General features: G+C 41.5%; 1 protein-coding gene across 5 annotated transcripts in view; it reads left to right on the top strand.

Moving 5' to 3' along the window:
* The window catches only part of SLC39A11 (solute carrier family 39 member 11), a 498181-nt gene that overhangs the window by 58618 nt on the left and 413315 nt on the right, over nucleotides 1-26248 (top strand). For all 5 annotated transcript variants that reach the window (XM_061615668.1, XM_061615670.1, XM_061615666.1 and 2 more), the window contains one exon: nucleotides 407-565. In XM_061615668.1, the coding sequence (XP_061471652.1) occupies nucleotides 407-565 (159 nt within the window). The remainder of the gene's footprint in view (nucleotides 1-406; nucleotides 566-26248) is intronic.

Here is a 26248-nt window from a genome sequence, read left to right as displayed (position 1 = left end):
GGGATCCTGCTCCTGGATGTGAAAGCCCCAAATATAGCATAATCCATCTTGACATTGTAAGGTTTCTATGGAAACTAAAATATGTCACTCAAAGCCCTGCATTAACTGGCTCTCCTTTCCCCATGCTTATTCCATGAGGACTTCCCATTTAAGATCCATTATTGCCTTTTTATTTATAGACATTACGTAGTGTAATAAGGCTTTGTTTTTTCATTAACAGTTCTGAACTATTTTTTTCCACAGTGACAATACATTTTATAGGAACCAACATTTATTAACAGCATATCTTTCATATATGGAGAACAGAAGTTGTTAACAATGCCCTTTCTACACAGGGGTCTGATTGAAGAGGTCACAATTACATTATTGCATCGTTAAAGTGGCATTAACTCTTCTACTGTTTTAGGTCATGCTGGCTGCTTCTTACTGGTCACTCCTTGCACCTGCCATTGAACTGGCTGAGGACTCTGGGAAATTTGGGGCCTTTGCATTCTTCCCTGTAGCTGTTGGCTTCACTCTGGGGGCTGCATTTGTGTACTCTGCCGACCTCCTTCTCCCTTGGCTGGTGAGTAGCCCTTTTACCATCTCTAATTTTGTGGCAGCCAGGAAAATCAATGTTATGCTCCTAGTATGTATACTGTAAGCAGCTCTTGTTTTGTTACCTTACCAGGCTCGTTAGGTAAGGACCCACAGACCACATCCACTCTTACAGCTGTGCCCCTGCCCCAATGCTTGCCAGTTTAAGATAAGTGGAGCACCATGGCTGGACTTTGCTGCTGCTGCTGCTCTTCCTAATCTACCATATATACGGTCAATGTTTAAGTTACTGGTTTAAAATAGTAATGAGGAACCTGTTGCCCACTAGATGTTGTTGGTCTCCAACTCCAGATGTTGTTGGCCAGTAGCCAGGAATGATAGGAATTCTAATTGAGTAACATCTGGAAGGATACCGACTCCCCATCTCATGTTCAAAAGTTCCCATACTCTGAAGCTTGTGGGATAAAGGCCAAAACAAATTGCTTTGATTGTGCAACCTGGTCATGATCTTGGGAAGGCCCTCAAGGCCTGAATGCCACTGTAGCAATTCCTTGTATCAGATCATGACATCTGTGTTACTGCTTCTCTGTGTTTTGGTGGATGAAATGAAGCAGCCGAAGAGGCTGTTCTTTCCCCTGGGTTCTGCTCAGGCAGAATCAAGGTGTCTATCATTTTCTGCTATTGATGTGGTGAAGATATATTTCAGAGGCTATTTCACAGGGCAGCCTGCATGTTTTGTATTGCTCTTTTCTTTGTGGTTATATGAATGAGAATTACCTGCTTTTTCATTTCTTGTTTAGCAGGACTTTTTCTTTCTCTTCTCTCTTTGCTCCAAGCCCCCTGTACTTTTTTAAATTCAAGAGGAGATTTTAGTTGGGTCAGGTAGAACTCTTCTTCTCTTTCAATTTGGAGATCTTGAACTGAACTGATTGCTTTAAAAAAAAAACAGCATTCCTGGCTTCACTCCCTTCAGTCTTAAGAGCCACTACACAGTTATAGCCTCTAGTATAGTCCTTGTGTTAGAAAAGACCTTTGAATTGCTGGCTGCAGGAACAATCCTATCACTGGGCAGCATGAGGCAACTGTGCTTAGGGGCACCTTTGTTAAGAACAGCAAATTGGCAATTATTGTGGTGGTGGTGGTTTGTTACTTTAGAGCTACTCATTTATACATAATAAAAGTACCCACAGCTTTTAAATATTATAAAAAGGTTTTTTTTTTTTTTTACAACAAACAATTTCCCCCCCTAGCTTTGTGGCCAAATGAGTGCAAAAAGAGTTCTACTGTAACTATGTTAACAAGTACTTCAGTTTTTTCCTTGCATAAGATCAAGTGTGAAATTTTCTGAACATAGCTGGGAGCTCATTTTGTCTAATCTCATCATAGAGAAGATGGTTTAATAAAAAAAAATCTAGTGTTTGTTTCTCCTTTTTGACTTCTGTGTCCTCCCCCTGCCCCCAGCTCTCCTGATAAGGATCTGGTTATAGCAGCCTGCTTTAATTCGGATTCCTGCATTGAGCAGGGGATTGGACTTGATGGCGTTATAGGCCTCTTCCAACTCCACAATTCTATGATAACACAGCGGTTTCCATTATCTAGAACTGTAGTAAGGGGAGAAACCCTTTTCAGTGTACAAGGCACCATTGAACCAGTCATGTTTTTGTAATGTATCTGACAATTGTTTAGTTCTGAGCAACTTGAGAATGTCCTGCTGGATTGGAGGGGTGGAGTCACAGATTCTTAAACTTTCATTTTTTAAAAAAAACTAAGTCTGTAATCCTCCAAGAAAGAAAACTATGAAGCAAAATGTGCAGATACTCTTCTAAGTGACCTATGAAATGTGCAAATCTGACTGCTGCCACCTGTCATGCTTAGCCAATGACTGAAGTCAGAGTTGTGATGATAAATGAGCAACCCTCCCCTTAATTTCACATATATGCTCATGGGGTCTGAACTGGCAGTGAGTGACCAGGCATGAGAACGTGGGGTTGTAGTGGATAGCTCGATGAGGATGTTGACCCAGTGTGCAGCAGCTGTGAAGAAGACAAATTCCATGCTAGGCATAATTAGGAAAACTATTGAAAATAAAGAGCGACTCCCCTATGAAGAAAGGTTGCATGCAGCATTGGGGGCTCTTTAGTTTAGAGGAAAGGTGAGTAAGAGATAAAATGATAGAAGTGTATAAAATTAGGCATGGCATGGAGAAAGTGGATAAAGTTTTTCTCCCACTCTCATAACACTATAGCTTGTAGACATGCAACGAAGCTGAATATAGGAAGATTCAGGACAAACAAAAGAAAGTATTTCTTCACATAGTTAAACTACAGAATTCGCTCCCACAGGAGGTGGTGATGGCTACTTGGATGGCTTCAAAAAAGCATTAGACAAATTCATGAAAGATAAGGATATCAATGGCTACAAGCCATGATGGCTCTCCGTGGTTGAGTCAGTATGCTTCTGAATACTAATACTTGCAGGTTTCTCATGGGCATCTTATCACAGTGGCCAATCATAGGATGCTGGATTGGATGGGCCATTGGACTGATCCAGCATTCTCTTGTTATGTCAAGCTACATTGTACTTCCATTACCAAAGTTCTAATCTCTGTAATTGCTCTTGTGTTTCTATAAAGTAAAAGTCTTCAGCTTTCTATATGCTAATTAAGAAATCATGAGATACTTGATAATGCAAGTAAAGCTTTCTGCAAGAAGTATGTTTTATTTAGTTTTTCGTTGCATCTTTGCCTATACAAATACATACAAATATACAAATACAATGGGTTGCCAATAATTTTTTCATTACCCTCTCTATTATAATGTAATATACTTATTTATTTATTTTTTATGGTATGAGGCCTCTGAATCTTGACATGGCTTAGGGTCTTAGCATGTTTTAATTCAGCACTGTCTGTAGAAGTTATTTTCTGCAACTACCACTACACAATATGTGCGGCTGAATGTTAAAGAGTCCCTTCCCCAAATGGCAAATGCAAATGTGAAAACTTTGCAAAAAGAGGCTTAGGCATGTCTCCTGCTGTTCAGGAGCTGATGTTCAGACACTCATTAAGAATTCACTGTACGTGCAGTGCAATGGTATAAATGCCTACTTCAGAAGTCTCTTTGTGTTTAATGAGGCTTGCTCCAAGGTAAGTGGGTACAGGATGGTAGCCTAGGCTTTGGTTTAGGATTGGCATTGGGAAAAACAGAATTCTTGAGCCGTTAACAGGTGTATCTCCACAGGTGGGTTCCTTTGGGAGGAAGAGTGGGATATAAATTTAATAAATAGATAAAACGATAAATCAGGACCAGCAGGTCATAGCTGACTTCCTGTGGTGAACATGAAGCTGTCCGGGAGTGGGGTGGGAGAAACAGGAGTGACTATACTCTCTCTAATTTTATGTTATTCTATGCCCCCTATGGCAGCCATTTTGTGACTGGCACCCTCAGAACTCTCTTAAAATTCATAATGTGTCTACTGGTCCATAATGGTTGTCAACCCCTGTGCTGGACACTTATTTCAATATTTAAACTGCTGTTTTGTGTTTCGCTTTGTTCTGATTAAACTGCCCCAGCTGATTTTTGGAAAATTGTGTTGTTTTATGCTACATTAAGCTGGAATATAAAGATATAGTTGTTTCAGAAATTAAGGTAGTGTGTTCCAACCAACGTTGCTTTGGTTATTTGCTTCGGATTACTCAGATCTCTTATCTGTATACAGTAGTTAATGTCTAGTACAAACACAAGAATAGTCCTGCTGGATCAGACCAAAGGCCCACCTTGTCCAGCATCCTGTTTTCACAGTGGGCAGTTAGATGCCTCTGGGGAAGCCCACAAGTAGGACTGTAGTGCAGTAGCATTCTCCCCACTTATGGTCCCCAGCAACTGGTATTCAAAGCCATAAGCTTTCAAGAGTACAAGGTAGGGTTGCCTGGTCAGAAGCATCCCAAACCCCGAGATTTCAGGGGTGGGCCCTAGTGATGTCACAGGGGAGGGCTGTAGTGATATCGTGGGGTGGGCCCAAGTGATGTCACAGGGGTGGATCTTAGTAATGTCACAAGGGTGGGCCATAGTGATGTCATTAAGCATGATACCTTAAGCATCAACCATAGTTGCTTGGAGCATAAAATTCAAACAAAAACATTTCTCTGATTGGAAATAAGCTAGAAATCTTAGCTAAAAGATAGAGCCTGGGTAGGGAACATTTAATCTAGCCTACTCACTTCTCACAAGATGGGTTTAAGTGCCTCAGGCCAGCCCAGTCACCAGAAGGCCATTGTAGGAAGAAAGGAGCCTAGTGTTGTGGAGATGTTCGATGGGAGCACTCAGGAGTAAAGATGAATGCCCCTGAAGGCTGCAATTCTAAACATACTTACCAACCCCATAGAACTCAATAGGACTTACTTCTAAGTAGATATGTTTTTGATTGTGCTGTTGGTAAAGATTGACTAGGGATCCTCTGCAAAGATACCCATATCCAAGCAGGGTTGGCAACGTCCTGCCTGGTATGCCCTGCCCCTACCTTTTTACCTGGCTTCTCCAAACTTCTTTACAGATTTGACTCTTCACTCCAGAAAGAGGTCTGAGAAATGAGTAAGAGTAAGAAGATTCTCTACCCTTTCCTGTCCACCTTGTGGGCTGCTATAAACTCACTTTGGTAGCCAACACAATTCCAGTGAGTAATAATTGACAGAGAGAAAACACACATGGTTTGGTCTACCTTCACAGACAGCAGCTGGGGAACATCAACAATTGCAGCCACACTTCCCAGTACAGTAGGGCCCTGCTTTACGGCGCTTCGCTTTACAGCGATTTGCTAATGCAGCGGCTTTCAATTAGGGAAAGTCCCCGCATTAAGGCGCTTGTTCCGTTTTTATGGCGGTTTTTTACCATCGCGTGCCATTTTGACGTCATTTTCGCACGATGCGTCCCATTATTGTCAATGGGTTTCACTTTATGGTGATTTCCGCTTTACGGCGGGGGTTCGGAACGGAACCTGCCGTATGAGCGGGGCCCTACTGTATGTGAATTCTCTTTTACCACTATTGGGCAAGAAACAAACTGTCATGCAACCAACAATGCATCATCAATGAGTTTCAGGGGGTTGAGCTGAGCATGTGGAGCCACTGTTGTTGCTTCTATGGCTGTAAGGGAGTACGGTTAAAGGTAAATGAAATGCAAATAGAAAAAGAAAAACAAAATATAGTGATGATTTCCTAAATGTAATACCATACCAACCACAACAAAATTCCTATGAGTAAGGCAGAAAACTCAGCATCCCACAACCAGTCAGGATTCCTAACCAAAAGCTAAAACAAAAAATCCTGGCAGCAAGTCAGCCAAGGTGAAATCTGCATGCAGCACAACCTGACCCAGGTGCTGCAGTTAGTGTAGAATGCTGTGGCACGATTGCTGACAAGAGTGAGACCCTATCAGCACATAATACCTCTGCACTGGTTGCTGATTTGTTACCAGGCGAAGTTCAAGGTGTGCTTTCCATGTTACGGGTGCCACATAGTACTTGTTTTGCTCTTGTAAGAAATCAGTCTTTTAGTGTGGCAGCTACACTTTGGAACTCCCTGCCTATTGACATTAGGCAGACACCTTCATTATACTCTTTTCAGTACCTACTAAAAGCATTTTTGTTTAGGCAAGTCTACCCAGGCAGGTAGAAGTTATTGTTTTTCATCTGCTTTTAACTCATTGTTGGTTTTATTGTTTTGAATGTTTTTAAATACCTGTCTTTAACTGTTTTTGCCAATAAATTTATTGTTTTAATTCCTTCTGTAAACTGTAGAGATTTTTTTTACAACAAACCATATAAATCTTGTAAATAAAATACATAAATAATTTTTGGAGTCACTGTGGCCCTTGGGTCTCTTTCCACGTTTAGGAACAAAGGAATCTATGTTGTGCAGACTCATGCCATTTGGTACTATCAAGCTCAGTACTGATGACATGGCCTAGTGCTGGCTCTCCAGGATTCCAGGCAATAGTCTTTTCCAGAAATTGAATGTGGGACCTTTGCATGCAAAGCATGTGCCCTACCACTGAGCTACAGCCCTTTCCCTGTTTTAAAAAAAATCTTTTAAAATTGTTCTTTTCAATTCACTAATGAATGCACAGCATACCTAGAGCAGATCCACATCATTCGTTTAAAGCACATTAAACACACAGTTGAAGCACATGAATCCCACTACAGAATCATGGGAACTGTAGTTTGTTAAGGGTAGTGGGAACAATAACTGTGAGGGGGAATGTATACTTCCCAGGATGCTTTAGGGGAAGTCATGCACTTTAAATGTGAGTTGGATGTGCTTTAAATGTATTGTGCGGATCTACTTAATAAATTTTACCTGTATGTAAATCATTTTAATTAATTTTTTAAAGTGGAAATGAGCTACAAAGTTTACTGGGTGACCATGGACTACTCACCATCTCTCAGCCTAATCTGCTCCTCAACATGAAAACAGCAGAGGGGAACCATGACCACCTCAAGGAAGAAGGCACACTTAAAATGTAGAGGAAGTAATAATTTACAACCATAGTGTGGAATCAAATACTTATCGGGACATAGTATGAAGAAATATTTATATAAGCATGACTGTCAAAGATGCTTATTATTTACACAATCTTTAAAGATATTCGTAGTGCAATCCTATGATTGTTTACTCAGAAGCAAGTCCCAATGTATTCAATGGGACTTACTCAAACAGGGAAGCGTGCACAGAACTGCAGCCTCAAGTGATAAGGAACACTCCCCAAAATTCAGAATCATGCTACTTTAAGCTGTTTTGCAATTGTTTATACTTTGTATGGTTATTGGATTTTAAATGGATTTATTTCTTGTTGTGAGCTGCCTTGGTTTCCAGTCGGCAATCCTACCTCACAGGGTTGTTGGGAAGACTCCATACACACACTGGAGATGTAAAAACAGATAGACCCCATATAATAGTTTATTGTCAAAACCAGTTGGTCATTGCAGAACATTTTTTTTAAAAAATCAACATCAGTATTAGTTTCCTACATAATAAAAGCAGTGATACCTATGTAAGGCCTGCCTAATTGCTTTAAAAATAGGATTGGAGGGGGAGAGAAAAATTTACAACACAAACACAATCCTTTGCTATGTTCACTCAAAGTCCCATTAATTTATAGCACAATCCTAACCCTGTCTACCCAAAAGTAAGTCCTATTGAATTCAGTGGGGTTTACTCTGGGTATGTGGGATTGGCATTGCAATTTTACTCCCAGAAAAGCAAGTATTGGATTAAAGCTTCATATTGGGAAGATTTTCAAAACAGTGCCATCTTCAACAGCCCAGGAAAATTTAAACTTGTTTGTCTCTTACACACAACAGAAAAAAAGACTTTTGGTACTGCTGAAAGTATATATTTACTCAATTTTTGAGATTTTCAGATAAACAGGAAAAAACAACAGCTTTCTATTTTGAAATGCAGTCTATGTACTGCCTGGAGGCCCAGAAATCCCTTGTCAATCACAACCGTGACTTCACTTATTGGCTACAAACCTGAAAGGGTGGGGTTAGAGCAGCCAGCTGAGAGATCATTTCACGGATGTTGCGGGGATGGTGGTGACGGCTGATGTTTTGGTGTATATCTTGTGAACCAGACCACCTAGAAACTTAATATTTTTTTAAAAATGAAAGCTGAGGGTCCAGAGATTAAGCTGCCTCACCCAGAGAGGACCCCAAAAATCTGTAGTCTCCAGCCAAAAACCGGACATCTGGCAACCCTAGTACAAGAATCCTTTAAAGTTGGTTCTGAATATTTTTTTTTCAGTTTGACTGGACCCCATATACCTGCTTCACAAAGTAGCTGTGAGGGAATTTTAGGATTTGTCCTATATTAAGGATGCTATTTCTGCACTGAATTCTGACTAAGCTCATTATAAGCATACATTGATCTTAAGGATTGACTCTGAGGATATCTCAGATTGAAAATGAACTGCCTTTAAGTCAATTCCGACTTATGGTGACTCTATGAATAGGGTTTTCATGGTAAGCGGTATTCAGTGGTGGTTTACCATTGCCTTCCTCTGAGGCTGAGAGGCAGTGACTGGCCCAAAGTCACCCAGGGAGCTTCATGGCTGTGTGGGGATTCGAATTCTGGTCTCCCAGGTCATAGTCCAACACACTAACCACTACACCACACTGGCTCTCATCTCAGATTAGCATCACACTTTTCTGGTGTGTGGTGCGGAAACCATATTCCTAAAAAGATAAATGGACCTTACTTGTGTTAAAGTATTTCTGTCATGGTGCTCTGTGATTGAAAGAAAAGACCCTGAAGAAAGCCCTAGTGCATGTTGAAAAATAAAAAATGCAGACATACCTGTGTGGGGCTCTTTGGATTGCAGTTGGAGATGTGCCTTTGGCCCCCTCTTCCTTGGCTTTATAGCATGCTGAGGCAAAGGAGTGGTGGCAGAAGCAGAAATTCAAGGTCGCGGGGGGGGCTTGGGGACTGTGTAGACAGAGGGAGAGAAACTGGACCAATCAGGGTCTTCCTGGTGAAGGAAGAAATCTTAGTTGCATGAGAGGAGATGGACAAGTAGCCAGAGAGTGAACTTGTACCGCTGGAAATTGTTCTTGTGATGCTGGTGGAGGCAGGCTATTGGATGGTATCATGGATCTTAGCTGCAGGATCTGGATTTTTATATTCTGGATTGTTTTCTATGTTTATTTCTTATTGTCCTTGGATAGGGAAGTGAGAATGTTTTTGAAAAGATACATGATAGAAAGTTCTGCCATATCTGATGGGTTGGTATCATGACTGTGTGTTGGTTTCAGTGCTGTATGTGGCTGCCTGTCTGTGACTGGAAGAAGATTCCACTGCTTGTACCATTAGAGCTTATACTAATGCCCATGGCCCTGTTGACTTGTAGCCAGAGATGGACAAATATGTCAGTTTAAGTTTCCACTCTCATTTTTCCCATCTTAAGTTCAGTTCTCTCCATTTTCACTTCAATTTGCACATTTTAAAAAAGAAGTCCACTTGAAATTTGTACGTACTTTTGTACAAATTTTTGCTTAATATATGTAGTTTTGCAAGCAGTTTTCTGTAATATAATGCATTTTCCTGCATTATTTTCTCCAATATAAACATACACTTTCCTCTAATATATGCTTTTTTGTATGCATGATTTGGTTAGACAACTGCATTGCAGAATTCAGAGAAGTGTTGCGTTTCCGTTTGTCTGTTGGTTTCTGTTTGTCTGTTGGTTCAGGTAGCTTGAATTAGGTAGGCTTGTATTAAAATGTGGACTGAATTAATTTCTCTGTCATCTAGAAAAAAACAATCCATCAGACTACCATGTTGTTCTGAGCTTGTTGTGTTACACATGGTGGTCTTGTTGCTGCTTCAAGCTTAGCTGCAACCGCCTGGTTCTCCTCTAGAGTTCTTGTGCTTTTCCCATTGTAACGTTATTCACAGTGGAGCTGAATCACAGTTAATTGGTATTGTGAGCTTGATAGAAATGTGCTGATGGCTTTTTTTTCAGTGCAGATCTGTAATCTTAAATGTAACTGAAAAAGAGTTACTTCAGGTCTTTCACCATCTCAAAGCAGCAAGGTTTAAAGTTTGTTGGAAGCAGGAGGCTTAGCCAAGTTGACCACTTCCTGTGGATGTTGTTGGAACTCATTGTGAAGAGAGTCTTTGATAGGAGTGTCTTGCCTAGTGAAGATGTTCCCTTATGTAACATAGAGGATAGAGAATGAGTCCCTTCTGTCATGGCCCCCAAGGAAAACCTGTGGCAGGAATGGGAGGAAGAAGAGTGGGGTACAGAATTTAGAGGGAATTGTTAGTTCTGCTGAAGGCAATCAGGACAGCTCAGGGGAAAGGTTTGCAGAGGTCTCTGAGTCTGCTAACAGAATTGTTGAGAACAGCCCAGAACCACCCCCTCTCCTGGCAGAGCTGTCCAGAGATAAAGATGCCTGGACATCTAGCCCAGATCTAGCTGAGGAGTAAAATGAAAGCAGCCAGCTAGTGTTCTAGGTTCTTATCTCTTAAACCAGGTATGGGGAACCTTTGGTCCTCCAGATGTTGCTGAACTACATCACCCATCATCCCTGGCCATTGGCCATGCTCACTAGGGCTTTATTATTCATTCATAACGGTGTTTATAAACTGCCAACTCATTAAAAATATCATGGCAGTGTACAATAAAGTCTATAAAACATCATAAAATACAGAACAAATGACCAACACTGACTCAAATTAATTACCTAAAAATACTTGGTGAAACAAACATTTTCAGCAGGTGAAGAAATATCAAAATTGTAGATGCCTGTCTGATTTTAGCAGGAACTGTGGTACACTCAGGAGGGCTTCTCCAGATTATCATAGTGATCTGGCCGGTGTGTAAGGGACAAGGCAGTCTTTCAGGTAACCTCATCATTGTAGTACAATGGCTTTAAAATATCAAATTGTAATACCACAGTAAGCATGGTAAGATGACCAAGTATAGTTGCTAACAAGTATCTAAAGGGAAAAGTGTAATGACGTTCATATGTTGTATAGTAAAATTTAATATTACATACATTACAGCATTTAGGAAGATACTCTGAAATTTGCTTTCTCTTTAAATGATTGTATAACAAGTTAATTTTAATAATATGCTATACTTTTTTTAACTGTTCAGAAATCCCTGGTATCTATCTTACTTTCTTCCAGTTTCTTGCAAGAACCAATGGGCAGACAAATATGTTTTCCACAATATCACTTTTAAAAAAAATACTATTCCCAGCAATATATCTTCCATGCCTAAAGGTACTTGGTTTCTAGTTATTTCCTCTATATTATAATCTGGACTGTTTTTCTAATATAGAGCAGCTTTTGCGTTAGTTCTGCCAGCAGAGGTGAAGTGTCAGCAACGAGAACACAAAATGATGCAGGCATATTTAGTGTTACAGAGTAAGTGGATGAAACATACACACAGCCTTCCAAGTTGTCTCGAGAGTCTTCTCCAGTAGACATTGCATGTTGTTCATCAGATGCAACATTGTCGGTTTCAGTAAGCACTTGCTAATAGTCTCCTGGGAAAATACAGTGCTATATCAGATGAATACCCCATACTTCTTTGTGCTGCATGGGTAAGGAAGGAGATATCTTTGCGGACAAATAGGCACTTCTTCTGACTCTGCCAGTAGTGCCTACTCACCTGCAGAGAAATGTCTCTCCTTACCCATGCAACACAAAGAATTAAGAGGCATCTGATATAGAGAGGGAACAAGACCTCTCTATTATTTATTTATTTATTATTTGATTTATATCCTGCCTTTCCTCCCAGCAGGAGCCCAGGGCGGCAAACAAAAGCACTAAAAACACTTTAAAACATAATAAAAACAGATGTTAAAATACATTAAAACAAAACATCTTTAAAAACATTTTTTCAAAAAGCTTTGAAGACATCGAAAAAAAGAAAAAAGTTAGAAACAAATTGTTTTTAAAAAAAGGGTTAAAAACATATTAAAAAGCAATTCCAACACAGATGCAGACTGGGATAAGGTCTCAGCTTAAAAGGCTTGTTGAAAGAGGAGGGTCTTCAATAGGCACCAAAAAGATAGCAGAGATGGCGCCTGCCTAATATTCAAAGGGAGGGAATTCCACAGGGTAGGTGCCGGCACACTAAAGGTCAGTTTCCTATGTTGTGCGGAACGGACCTCCTGATCAAATGGTATCTGCAGCCTGCAGAGCACAGTGATTGACTGGGTATATAAGGGATAAGAGGTCTTTCAGGTATCCTGGTCCCCAGCTGTATAGGGCTTTGTACACCAGAACTAGAACCTTGAACTTGGCCTGGTAGCTAATAGGTAGCCAGTGCAATTCTTTCAGCAGTGGGGTGACATCTTGGTAATACCCTGCCCCAGTGAGCAGTCTCGCCGCTGCATTTTGCCCCAGCTGCAGCTTCCGGACCAACCTCAAGGGCAGTTCCACATAGAGTGCATTTCAGTAATCCAGCCTGGAGGTTACCAGTGCATGGACAACAGTGGTCAGGCTATCCCTGTCCAGAAATGTCTGCAGCTGTCTCACCAGCCGAAGCTGGTAAAAGGCACTCCTAGCCACAGAGGTCACCTGGGCCTCTATTAGTACTTCATACATAGCAGTTTGGTAAAGAGGGAAAACAGAGATACTCTGTGCTAGATAAATGTCCTAGCAAGCAGTAGACTTGCCCTTCAAGTACAGTCAACTCTAAGAAAGTCTCTCTGGTTAACTGGTAGACATTTAAGCAGATTTCTTCTGGAAGCAGAACAATCAAGGCAGTTGTCGCATGCTGATCCTTCTTCGTCCTCCTTGTAGGTTGTTCCCAGTAAATTAGTTAGCCCATGTCATGGGATTTCACAGTTCGTATTCCTTTCCTTCAAAGAACCAAAACATTCTGTTGTGAAGCAGAACAGTCAAGACAACTGTCTCCTGTCAGCCTTCCTTCTTTTTGTAACATCTTCCCACTACATTAATTAACCCACATCATGGGATCCCATTAGCTTTTTTAAAAATAGAACCAGAGCATTTTACTTATTTTCCCCTTCCCCCCACAATAGTCTATCAAATAGCAAGTGGGTTGTATAGTTGAAATGGTTAATCTGCCCCATCCTAAGCCCATATAAGTGTCCTACAGTGATATCCTAGGATGCACTGCTTTGGACAAACTGAAAGTGTAGCAGGCCTGTGTGCTGTAACTACTACTGCTACTACTACAACATTTATTATTGTTGTTGTTGTATATCCTGTCCTTCCTCCCAGATTTCATTATGAAATCATGGGAAATGCAGACATGTCTGTGTTTGGTGTGATTTCTTAATGACTGCTGCTACTTGATAGTAAACCATGAAGCTTATTGATTTAGTGAAAGCTGAAAGTGAAACAACCCATGCACTAGTAGTGAATGCTATGTTGTCAGCCAAGAAGGGGATACATATTTTTTTCTGTTTAACCAAACCATTTATTTTATTATCCAAGGATCTTGGAATTGTTGTTGATCACAAGCTGAATATGAGCCAACACTGTGATGTGGCTGCAAAAAAGGCAAATGCTATTTTAGGTTTCATTAACAGAAGTATAGTTTCCGAATTGCATGAAGTACTAGTTCCTTTCTATTTGGCAATGGTTAGGCCTCATCTTAATGCTGCGTCCAGTTCTGGACACCACACTTTAAGAAGGATGCAGACAAACTGGAACAGGTTCAGAGGAGGGCAATGAGGATGATCAGGAGACTGGAAACAAAGTCCTATGAGGAAAGACTGGAAGAACTAAGCATGTGTAGCATTGAGAAGACAAGACTGAAAGGAGATAGCGATCTTCAAGTAGTTGAATGTCACACAGAGGAGGGCCAGGATCTCTTCTCGATCATCCCAGGGTATAGGGCACAGATTAATGGGCTCCAGTTACAGGAAGCCAGATTTTGACTGAACATCAGGAAAAGTTTCCTAACTGTTAGAGTGGTAAGACAATGGAACCAATTACCTTGGGAGGTGGTGTGCTCTCCAACACTAGAGGCCTTCAAGAGGCAGCTAGACAGTCACCTATCGTATGCTTTAAGTTGGATTCCTGCATTGAGCAGGGGGTTGGACTTGATGGCCTAATAGGTCCCTTCCAGTTCTACTATTCTATGACTCTATTAAATTTATATCCCACCCTTCCTCCCAGAAGGAGCCCAGGGTGGCAGTCAAATGATAAAACACTAAAACATGTTTAAAACATCTCAAAAACATCTTAAAAACAATTCCAACACACATGCAGGTGCTGAAAAGACAACAGAGATGGTGCCTGTCTAATATTTAAGGGGAGAGAATTCTAAAGGGTAGGTGCTACAACAGTAAAGGTCTACTTCCTATGTTGTGTGGAATGGACCTCCAAATTTGATGGTATCTGCAGGAGGCCCTCACCTGCAGAATAGATTGATGATCATTCATGTATCAGCTATATACATCTAATGAGAATCTATAAACCATTAACATGGTAACTAAAGTCTAAATGCCAGTCCCTCTGGTTGAGACTTTGATTGGCCTGAGGGTGTTATGAGCTGTCAACGTGGGGACCATTTGCAAAGCAGCTGGTGCCTCTTCCTGCCCAAAGGCCCAGATGCTTACTTGGGTCAGGTGTAAGGTGGTGCTCCCAGGCTCTGGTAGAACTTTCTGTTCCACTAAAGTTTATACTGTAGTCCAATGGGAAAATTGTTTTTGTATAACTCCTCCAGAGGAGATAGTCCCTAGCAAACAAAAAACAAAGGAGTTGCTGGGTTTCCAAAACAAGTAATTTTTGTAGATGAAATTTAGTCTTGTATGAAGTGGTCCATTAGTGAAAGAAAAATATGGTTTGTTTGAACATCATGGGTGCTTAGCTACTAATACATCAAAATACAAGATTAATAACTACTGAAGGTATTGTCTCAAGTCATAAACAGTTAATGTTTAGAAACCATATTATCAGGAGGCTTTCCTAGGCTCTCTGATAAAACTAATGGCTGGAATTCTTCAGCCTCATTAGACAATTTGTCTTTGAGGGTTAAATAGAAAACCCAGAGTCTAAAAGAGCCCTGAGATTCTTATGTTTCATTAGAAAACACACGATGTTGTTTTTGAGCTGCCTGAAAACAAAATACATTCTCCCTACTTCCAAACACCAAGAGGAAATGAGCTGACGAGCTCACAAGCAAAACCACAGGTGAATCCAAAAATCATTATAAACGTTTGCTATTAACACTTTTCAAAGTCGTCATAAAGCACATCAGAGTAAATTTTCCTTAATGTACAAACATCCTTCTAAAAAGTTTGTCATTAACATCTAGCCTCATAAAGGCAATGTATGATGATAATAATTTGAATTCCCTTGCTAGCACTGAACTCATTAGCCTAGCTGTTGCAGGACAGTGAAACTTTATTATTTTATTTCCCTGGGTCTCCCCCCCCCCCCCAAATTCATTCAGAGGAAGGATTTGGTGTCCTCTGAAGAACACATTAAAATGTCCCTTGCCTACAACTAACTGCCAGAACAGTTCATAAAAAACCACTTTATGAGAGTCGGATCATTGCATAAAATGGAGTAATATGCCATGGATTGTAGCACAAAATGAGGTAAAAGCCACTTTAATGAAAGATGGATAGGACCAAAGGGCTTACGTTAATCCACAGCACAAATTGACTTTGGCAGAATGTAAGACAGACATGCTAGTTTCCTAATCTGTTCATGTGAGCATGGTACCATGACAATATTGCACTGTACATACATGCCCTCCAGATGTTGTTGAATTCCCTACTCCCATCAGCCCCAGCCAGCATGGTCAATAGTCAGGAAAATGGAAGTTGTAGCCCATCACCATCTGGATGGCACCACATTGGCTACCCCAGCAATGAATGATGGAGTCTGCTGCCAAAGCAGAGCTCAGTGAATTCATTATGTGGATGCTCTTCCACGGGTCTGTACCTGTTTCAGACAACAGTCACACGGAGTAGTGGCTGAATAAATTAGCATTGCTCAATTAATGCTATATTGTGACTAATTGAGGGGGGGAAAACAAAACAGTGTGCTGCAGCATACTCCCAGACCTTAACAGGAGTGCTCCTGATCAGGGCTCCAGCCAGCCTGGAACATGAGCCTTGTAGCGGTGTTTGGGATTTGCAGAGGTGTCTTGGGTGGGGTGGAGTTTCCCTCCCATTCTCCTTCTGCCGTTCTGTACTGTACTAATGTGTTATTATTCAGGTCTGGCTGCCAACTCCAAAGGTGCATGATTGCTGCATAGTGGGATGGGAAGGTATCTGGAGAGGGGGAAAAGGGAAGAGGTGTTCCTTTTCCAGCATAGTGCAGCAAGGGAGATTATTTATAGAGTGTGACCCCTTCTTGGATGCTAATGCCCACCTCTGATACAGTTGGTGTGCAGTGGTTGAGTGTGTTACGCTAAGACCAGGAAGAATCGGGTTCAGATCCTCACGTGGTCATGAAGGTCACTGAGTGACCTTGGGCGAGTTGCACTCTCTCAGGTTAACCTGTCTCACAGGATTCTTGTGAGGAAAAAAATGGAGATGGGAGAATCATGCCTTGAGTATTTCCTTGGAGGAAAGACCAGCATATAAATCTAGCTGTTAATAATAATAGTTAATAAAGCAGGTGAGCTTTCTAGCAGGACAGTTCTCTCCTGCCCCTTCCAGCTTCTTTCCCCTCTGCAACTCAGATACATTCGTGCTCAATAGGTCCTTGAAAGTAGTAGAGTGCAGTTATTTATTTATTTATTTATTTTTGAAACCCCCACATTTTATATTAGTTTGTAAAATAAAAATATCCCTGTGTTACCTGCAAAGACCCCCTAGTATGCATAAACAACTATCTTATTTTTTCAGTGGCTCCGTTTCATTTCCACACTGATAGACGTGGCAGCACCATGCATGCTCAGCGTAAGGAGGAACCAGAGGTATGCATCCACGGCAAAATGTTGTCGCATCCCTCTTTGCGACTCCAGACAGGCCGGAATAGGAGCCTTGTAATGTTGCTTGGGACTCAGGAAGGGAGTTTCCAAAACTGTGCTATGAAATGCTAAGGTGCTCAGATTTGAGGCTGGCTGACAGCATAATATGACACGTTAGGGGCTCAAACAAGCGATTCTCTCCCCCCTCCTCATCCATGGGTTTTCTTCTCCCCTTCTTTTTTTTAAATGCATAACATTCCACAGACTTTTTTTCATGCTTTGTTTATTTACTTGTTTATTTAAATACAGTACATCATGAGTCTTGAGAGTTTTAATCCATAGCCAGACATGATTTCATTTTCTATGCTGTTGGCATTGATCAGGTCAGAATCCAGCCCATATTAATATTCATCCATTGTTTCTGTTGAGCTGCACAGTTTTTGTAATAAGCCCCCTCTTAACTTACTGCTATCAGAGTTGTGTATAATAACAGAATAAATACAAACCTGCAACAAACCAATATACTTATGTGTACCTGGTGTGTTCCTTGATTGTGGGTGGCCCTCTTTGGCTGCCAAACTGATAGACACAGGACCATTCAGCTTGGTTACCAGGAAGGATGCTGCTGGTGCTTTATTGTGGATGAGTTATTCTGAAACAGTAGATATATTCTAAGGTAAGCAAGATAGAATGTTAGCTGGAGTTAGCTAGGTGAGTTATTATTTATTAAGTGCCGTATTCAACTAACTTATTCTAGTGAAAGCCAGAACAAGGATTCATAGAATCATAGATGGTAGAGTTGGAAGGGTCCTATAAGGCCATCAAGTCCAACCCCTTGCTCAGTGCAAGGATCCCTGCTCAGTGCAGGATTCCTGCTAGTGCAACAGGACTCCCTCCCTTCTCCTCCTGCACCCTCTCCAGATCTGCTCCGGAGGGTCAGGAGAACCTTCAGAACAGTGCATGGGGGTAGGGTAGGGTAGATCATTCCGGCAGGAAAGCAGAAATGGTACCGCTGATGGAATGATTTCCGTAATGCTACATTGACTATAACCCCATTTTATTATGTACCAGATCTTCATATAAATGTTTTGAAATAATTTAAGTGGTGGTGAGTTTCTAAAGCAGGTGCCACAGATTCTTGTGAGGATGATACAGTTCTTTGTCATACAACAGATGTTTGAATTACATGATGGTCTTATAGCTTTGCCAATGTTCAGGGCTAGTGCATTGCGAGAGAGAGAGAAATGGAGCCTACGGTAGGTCGATACTGCCCTGGGAGGTAATGCAGTACTCCGTAATTGTACACAAATTCTCCTAACAGTGAGTTAAAATGGTGCTTATTACCAAAGTGCACAGCTCAACAGAAACAATGGTTGAATACTAATGTGAGCTGGATTTTGTCCTGATCAATGCCAGTAGCATAGAATATGGGGTAAACTATATTTAATTCCTAGGTTCGTAAAAGAACATTTGTCGTTGCCTGTGGATTAAGATTCTGAATGCTCGTGTAAGAGCCACTCCAGTCAAGGATAGTAACAATGAAATTGGCAGTGGGTGGAATCAACTTTGGTTTTGTTCTGTGTTGCCTTCATGCTGTTCAGTTAATATTCTGATATAGTGGTTGCATGTGAATAATACAAAGCTTCCTATTAAATGCCATACTTTTTGCACATCTTGATGATGAGTGGAAAGTTTCTCTTATGAGCAGATACTTTAATTCAGTATGATAATGAGACTAGATGTGCAACCCTCCTCTGCCTTGCAACTGTGTTCTTCCTCTTGTTTAAAATGTAGCACGGTCTGAACTCTTGCAGACTCCTTGTTGTCCTGTAACGTGAACCATTGGTGGCTGTTGCCTACCAGATGTTGAACTACAACTCCCCTCAGCCAAAGATAGCATGATAAGGTGCAGTTCAGCAGCATCTGGAAGGATACTGGTTAGCCATCTCTGGTCTAATGTCTTGAATCTGTCTTGCTCTAAAGATGACACTGGGGTATATAGCAGTTGTTATGTGACTTTATTTTATAATGGACTATGCATATCACTGTATATGTTCTGAAGCTACTAACATTTGCAAGGCTGTATGTAATCAGCTGGTAAGATGGTAATCCATATTATCCAGACACTTAGATGCTGATGTATTTTAATCTTTTTAGTCTACTGTTGCTTTAATAGTTTTTAAAATGTTTTTATTATTTGTTTTTACTGTTTTTATTGATAATTTTAATGTGCTTTTTGTAAATAAATATCCTGCCAGAAAGCAAGGATGATTTTACCGAAATCAGGGTAAAATTCTTCTTTCTGATGAGCAGTATGCTAAAGATGTCCGACCTATTCATTGAGAAATAACTGTCTTTATTTACCCACAGTGTGGCTGCATTTGCACTTCATAGACAGTGCACAAGCCGGCTTATTGTGCACAACAACATGGAGGTGCATTCTGTGCAATCATTCCCACTTCCCTCCCCTGGTGTGAGTGAGAGAAACCAACCAGGAATCTGCAGTTAAGCTTGGCTTCCTGTGATATCGAAGCCTGGCGTTGTGATTTCTTGTCATTTAGACCATGGTATTCCTGATCTCTATATATAGATGTGAAAGTTGGACAGCGAAAAAAGTGGATAAGAGAAAAATCAACTCCTTTGAAATGTGGTGTTGGTGGAGAGCTTTGTGCATACCATGAACCTTGAAAAACAAATAATTGGGTGTTAGAACAAATTAAACCAGAACTATCACCAGAAGCTAAAATGATGAAACTGAGGTTATCATACTTTGGACACATACACATAATGGAAGACATGATTCACCAGAAGTGAACTTACAAGATCTGAACAGGGTGGCTTATAACAGATGCTATTGGAGGTCACTGATTCATAGGGTTGCCATAAGTTGAAATCGACTTGGAGGCACATAACAACAACAAGAAGCCAGGATCACTAACTTGTCTTAAACCATGGTTTGTTGTTCTCTTACGAATCCAAGTTCAGACAGCACAGGAAGTCAAGCTCGACTGTAGCTTTCTGATTGGTTTCTCCCACTCATGTTGATTGGGTAACAAAGCAGGAGTGATTGGAAAGTGTGCCCAATAAACCACAATAAGCCAGCAACCCTGGACTATCATGATGTGTGAACACATCTCATATACTTTGCAAGGGACTTGGATTCCTTGTTTTAATCTTTGCTGTCAAAGCAGTGTTTTAAGATCTGGCTTTTCCAGAGTGGATTCTATGCTGTATGTCTGGTAGATGGTGAGTGAGTGGAAGGAGGAATGAATCTTTTGAGAAGAAAACAAACAGCCATGTTTTTCTACAGCTATAGCACATTCCTTTTTTGTTCTGTCTGAGGCACTAAGAAGTCTTACTAATTCAGTGTTGGAATATCTGGTATATTTGTATGCTTGCAGCACAGATAGGAAGAACTATTGTCCTCATTGTGTAGAGGAGAACTGAAGCACCCGGGGAATACAGAGCGAGGGAGAGATGCCCAAAGTGACTCAAACAGTGGCAAATGGCTCTTATTTCATTCTTGTTGCTATAGCAGCTCACATATTTGATGTATTTCTCTTCATAAACCATTTGTGAAATAGAGCAAGGTTTTCATCTTGTAGAGAGAGAGGGTCATCTCTCAGCCTATGCAGATTCCCATTCCATAGGACTGACAAAGACAAGTTGTGTGGTTGACATGGCTGGTTTTCTCCACTGAGTATTGTGGTAGATAGCCTGCAGTTATGTTGGATTCAAAATCAACCAGAAATTGAAAATTCAAATAGTGGGGTCCCCCCACTGTGAAGAAGCACAATAAAGGAGCCTATGCACACAAATTCATATAATCTCATTTAGCTTCCTCTCTGAAAATATATGGGTTGGATTCAATGTTAGTCACACTTGGAGTACATGCATTGAAATTAATGGACATGACTAACTTATGGCCATTAATTTCAGTGGGTCTACACTGAGTAGAACACTGCTGGCCAGTGATCTCATTCTTACTTCAGTTCTTTGCCCACTTCCACTCCTTCTACAGGACAAACACCTCTAATAGAGGTTAGGGGCCTTCCTTCCCCAGCTGCTTCCCCAGACAGAAAGTGGGGTTGCAGTTACTTCCTGAGTCACAGAAAACCTTGACTTAGACACAGAAAACTTAGCAGGTCTGTCTCTGTGGTAAGCATCACAGGTACAATGTGCTACAGACACAATGGGCTGGTTCAAACATAATCAGGCCAGCTTTGCAAAGCATGGTTTATGAAGTTTGGAACAAGTGTTGGTTAAACCACAAACCATTTGTTGTTGTTATGTGCCTTCAAGTCGATCACAACTTATGGCGACCCTATGAATCAGCAACCTCTAATAGCATCTGTCGTGAACCACCCTGTTCAGATCTTGTAAGTTCAGGTCTGTGGCTTCCCCTATGGAATCAACCCATCTCTTGTTTGGTCTTCCTCTTTCACTACTCCCTACTGTTTTTCCCAGCATTATTGTCTTTTCTAGTGAATCATGTGTTGCATTTTGGATACTCTGTTCATAGGGTTTTCATGGTAAGAGGTATTCCAAGGTGGTTTACCATTTCCTTCCTCTGAGTTTGGATGCATCTTAGTCTGGTGTCTCAGCTTTGACCATTCCGCCATGGGTGCCCCTGCTAGGAGTCTAGCCTCTTGGTCCAGACTCCTGATGGCATTGCTCTCAGCTTCTTCAACACTCTCAAACCCCCTCACCATGTTAAGGTGTACATCCTAGAGGGGGAAACCACAACCCATAAACCACTACAAAACATGGTTTATGAAGTTGGTTAAACAAATGTTAAAGTAAACCACAGTTTCTTGTTGTGCCCTTAATGGAAGGCTATACTTTAATGTCTGTGCACTAACCAGGATCAAACTGGTTTAAGATCATGTTAGCAAAGTGTCATTAAGCCCATTTCCTGCTTTAAGTCCCACTTTCCTGTTTTGGATGTAATGAAAACGGTGGTTTCCTTAAACCAGGACTGAACTGCTGCAGTTGGCACAGGAAAGGAGGTGGGAGTGCGTGGGAAAATATATGCAAAACATATAAGCATTGAATGCTATCGAGGGTGACCTCTAGTTTCTTCAGTAGGGAAACCGAATCCACCTGGAAATCATACCTAGTTCCTGGAATCTAGATGTGAATACTGATGCAGGAGACCTATGTTTATGATAATCAGTGTTGAGATTCTGGTAGGGCTAAAATGTGTCATTAAAGTTTTAGTTTATTTTTTCTGCAAAAACTATTTGGAATCTCTTGGCAGCTATTATCTTGGGCTAGAGGAGAGGGCAATGATGTTAACTGTGACAATCATACCTTGAGACCTGAAAATGGAAATGGACTGCCTTCAAGTCGATCCTGACTTGTGGCTACCCTATGAATAGGGTTTTCATGGTAAGTGGTATTCAGATGGGGTTTACCATCGCCTCCCTCTGAGGCTAGTCCTCCCCAGCTGGCTAGGGCCTACTCAGCTTGCCACAGCTGCAGAAGCCAGCCCCTTCCTTGTCCGCAACTGCCAGCTGGGGGGCAACTGGGCTCCTTGGGACTATGCAGCTTGCCCACAGGTGGCAGGGCACGTAACCCCTGAGCCACTAACTGTGGGGGTGATCTTTAGCTGGCCCTTGACACCCAGGAGTCACGAGCGGGGATTTGAACTCACAGACTCTGGACTCCCAGCCAGGCTCTCTTCCCCACTGTGCTATACCAGCTGAGACCTAAAATTTTGGAAAAGGTCAGTGAAAGGTGGAATTCAAAGACAGTTAATTCTCTGACTATTGGAACCATTATGAGGATTTTTCCAGGCTCTTAAATGGCCACTATCCATTTCCTACCCACCCCCCAAACTCACAAGGACTGAAAACTTGATTGAAAAGAAAGAGAAACTTATGACTTCCACATTTGAATTTGTGTTTCACCCAAAATATCTGAACTGTTTAGTGCAATGCTGGTGATAAGATTTTTAGCCTGCCCTCACCATCTTATGTGTGGGAAAGGCCTGGGGGAAAGCTTTGGAAGGGTTAGATGCCTTTTGAATGATGATTGTAACAAGTGTGCAAGGTTTTTCATTTATTATACTAACCAGTTGTCTTCAGAATGAGTTGATGTGCTTACAGCACCATCTAGGTACAAGTGTTCAGGGCACAATTTTCATGGCACATGCAGAACACTTGAGCCTTCAAAGTGTGCTCCTGCATGGACTTGCAAAGAGCTGATGTTTGTTTAGCTTCAATCACAGAATAGTAGAGTTGGCAGGGCCCTATAAGGACATTGAGGCCAACGTCCTGCTTAATGCAGGAATCCAACTTAAACGCAGACTCATAGAATAGTAGACCTGGAATGAGCCAATTCTCTCTCTCTTCTAATCTATCTATACATCGGAAGGAGTCATGAATGAAGCTTGTGGGCTTCCCATGGCCACCTGGTTGGCCAACTGTGATAACACGATGTTGGACGAGGTGGGTCACTGGCCTGATCAAGCAGGCTCTTCTTATGTTCTTAAGCATATTACCTTAATGGTGCTATGCATGCACAATAGCATTTCTATCCCCATAAGGCTGATCACTGAGGGAGATTATAGCCAATTCTGTATCTCTCTCATGGAGCTGACAACTGTATTTTCAGCATCCACTCCAACTGTGGATATTTGCAGGTGAAGGGTGGGAGGGGAGGAGGAGGAAGGGAACTTGAGGTGATAGAGGGAAAATGAAGGGATTCAATTTACATTTTTATTTCTGTGAGTCAGTGCTCAGGTTCTCCCTGGTCTCTATTTCCTCAGATTTGTTTCCTCCTCTGGCACAATAATAAAGTATCACTTTCACTGAATTCTTCAGAGGCTTCCTGGCATTTTGCCCAGGGCTTTGGAGAAATGAATTTTATTTCCAGTAACGGAGCAAATCTTTCCAGGGATGCTCACGCTTTTGTGACACAAGGTTTAGCACTGTTGTTGCTTTAAAAAGCTGCAGTTCATACCAATGCAAATAGAGCAAATCAAATGGAAGTTAATTTATCACGCTTGGATGAAGAGCCTGAGCCTCGGAGGAGGATTGAGAGGATTGATTGATCGATTGTGTGTTGGTTTCTTCCAAATCCATTTTCACTAGAGGCAATTGGATCAAATTTGATCTGATCAAATCTGGCTGTTCTTACAAAGTTTTTATTTGGTTTAACTTTGAGTTCTGTTCACTTGATGTTAAGCATGGTTAGGTTTGATCTCTGCTTACTACAGCAAAATGAGCCATTACAACCCACCCACTCTCATTGATTATATTCACTAATAGGCAAAAAAACATTGCGGTTTAAGAATGTACCTATTGCCCACAGATATTTCTATCAAACTTTAAAAAGCAGGGAAATTGGGTAGCTATAGTGAATGCAACGGGGGAGCAGGAGACCTGACCTCCTCTCTGAGATATTGGACTGCCCTACAAATTGGTCAAAATGCAAACACCATTTGGGTTGGTCTTTCACAGTCCAATCCACTTCCTGTGTAGCTTGGAAGAATTTGCTAACGTGCCTCTGAACATATGGTGAGTGGTGACAACACCTGCAATCAGCCCAAATAATAGAAAGAAGACATGTGCTGTGCTGATCTTGTTTTAGCAGGGAGGAAGCAACATTATTAAGACAGTTGATATAGTTCAGATGGTCACTTTAAATATGTCTGATTTACTTTGCAATTTTAGTGAAGTTTCTTATAAGAAATGATTTTCTTTTGTTTCTATTTCTGTGAATATATGTATAGCAACACTTTGCAAAATTTACACTAAAAAACTCCAAAAATAATTGTGGAATAATGGCATTGACTATTCTGCAGAATAGTCTCCAGTGGACCTCAGGAGTGTCTTAATTCGCACAAGATAAAACAGTGGGAGGTGACATATATTCTAGCAAAATTCTAGGTGTGCTCTATGCTTTTAATTGACTGTACCCACCTTGCCTTAAATGAAGTGGTTTGAACATAGCAGACAGAAAACATGCATCTTCTTTTTTCCAACAGCTAGAGTCATTGCTGAAGTAGCAACATATTGTAATCAGTCTGATTTTACATCAAACTGCAATTTCAGATTCAACTGTTGATGCACCCAAAACAGAAATAGAACATAACCTCCATTTTGTAGGGTGTTTTTTTTGCCTATTAATGAATTTCTCTGCTTTTTAATCCAGGAGGCAAGAAAGGGGATCCTGTGCAAGTTTGCTGAGATTGATCATTTGCATGCCTATTGAGTTCAGTGGGATTTACTCCCTTGTAATCATGCTTAGGATAAGTGAAACTGACCACAGGGGATGGGGAGGGGAGAGGAAGGGCAGAGGGGAGGAGGGGGATGGGAGCAGATGGGAGGGGAGGAGAAGGACAGGTTTGATCATTTGCATGTTTATTGAATTCAGTGTGATTTACTTCCGTGTAATCGTGCTTAGGATAAGTAAAACTGACCAGGTGGGAGGGAGGGCTGGAGCGGGCAGGGGATGAGGAAGAAGGAAGAGGGGAGGGAAGGAGGAAGGGAGAGGAGAGGGGAAGGAGGGGAAAGCCAAGTCTGATCATTTTCATGCTTATTGAGTTCAGTGGGATTTACTCCTATGCAATCATGGTTAGGATAGGTAAAACTGACCATGGGGGAGGAGGAGGGGGACGCGGAAGGAGTGGATTGGAGGGGGCAAAGGAAGGGGGAGGGGAGGGCAGGTTTGATCATTTGCATGCTTATACAGTTCAGTGGTATTTACTCCCTTGCAATCATGCTTAAGATAGGTAAAACTGACCATGTGGGGAGGAGGGGGAAGGAGGGAATTCGAAGGGAATGGGGAGTGAGGGGCAAAGGAAGGGGGAGGGAAGGGGCAAGAGAGGGGATAGGAGGGAACAGAAGGGAGGGTGGGCTTGATCATTTGCATACTTTTTGAGTTCATTGGGATTTATTTCTGTGCAATCATGTTTGAAAATGGAAATGGACTGCCTTTGGTCCCGACTTATGGTGACCCTATGAATAGGGTTTTCATGGTAAATGGTATTCAGAGATGGTTTTACGATTGCCTTCCTCTGAGGCTGAGAGGTAGTGACTGACCCAATGTCACACAGTGAACTTCATGGCTGTGTGGGGATTCGAATCCTGGTCTCCCAGGTCATAGTCCAACACTGACCCGGGGAGGGGCAGGTAGGGTAGGAGGAGGGGGAAGGTAGGAGTTTGGGTGGGTGTGCAGTGGGCAGAGGGGAAGCCCCTTTCAAAAAGGAAAACATTGTGAACAGTATCATTGTTTTTCAGCGTTTCCTCCACCTTTTAATTCTACAGCAGGCACATGTAGCCTCCCACCCA

The sequence above is a fragment of the Rhineura floridana genome, chromosome 3 (genome assembly GCF_030035675.1).
Source record: "Rhineura floridana isolate rRhiFlo1 chromosome 3, rRhiFlo1.hap2, whole genome shotgun sequence".
NCBI lineage: Eukaryota > Metazoa > Chordata > Lepidosauria > Squamata > Rhineuridae > Rhineura > Rhineura floridana.
Note: the sequence above shows the minus strand (reverse complement) of the source record. Positions and strands in the feature narration are given on the sequence as shown.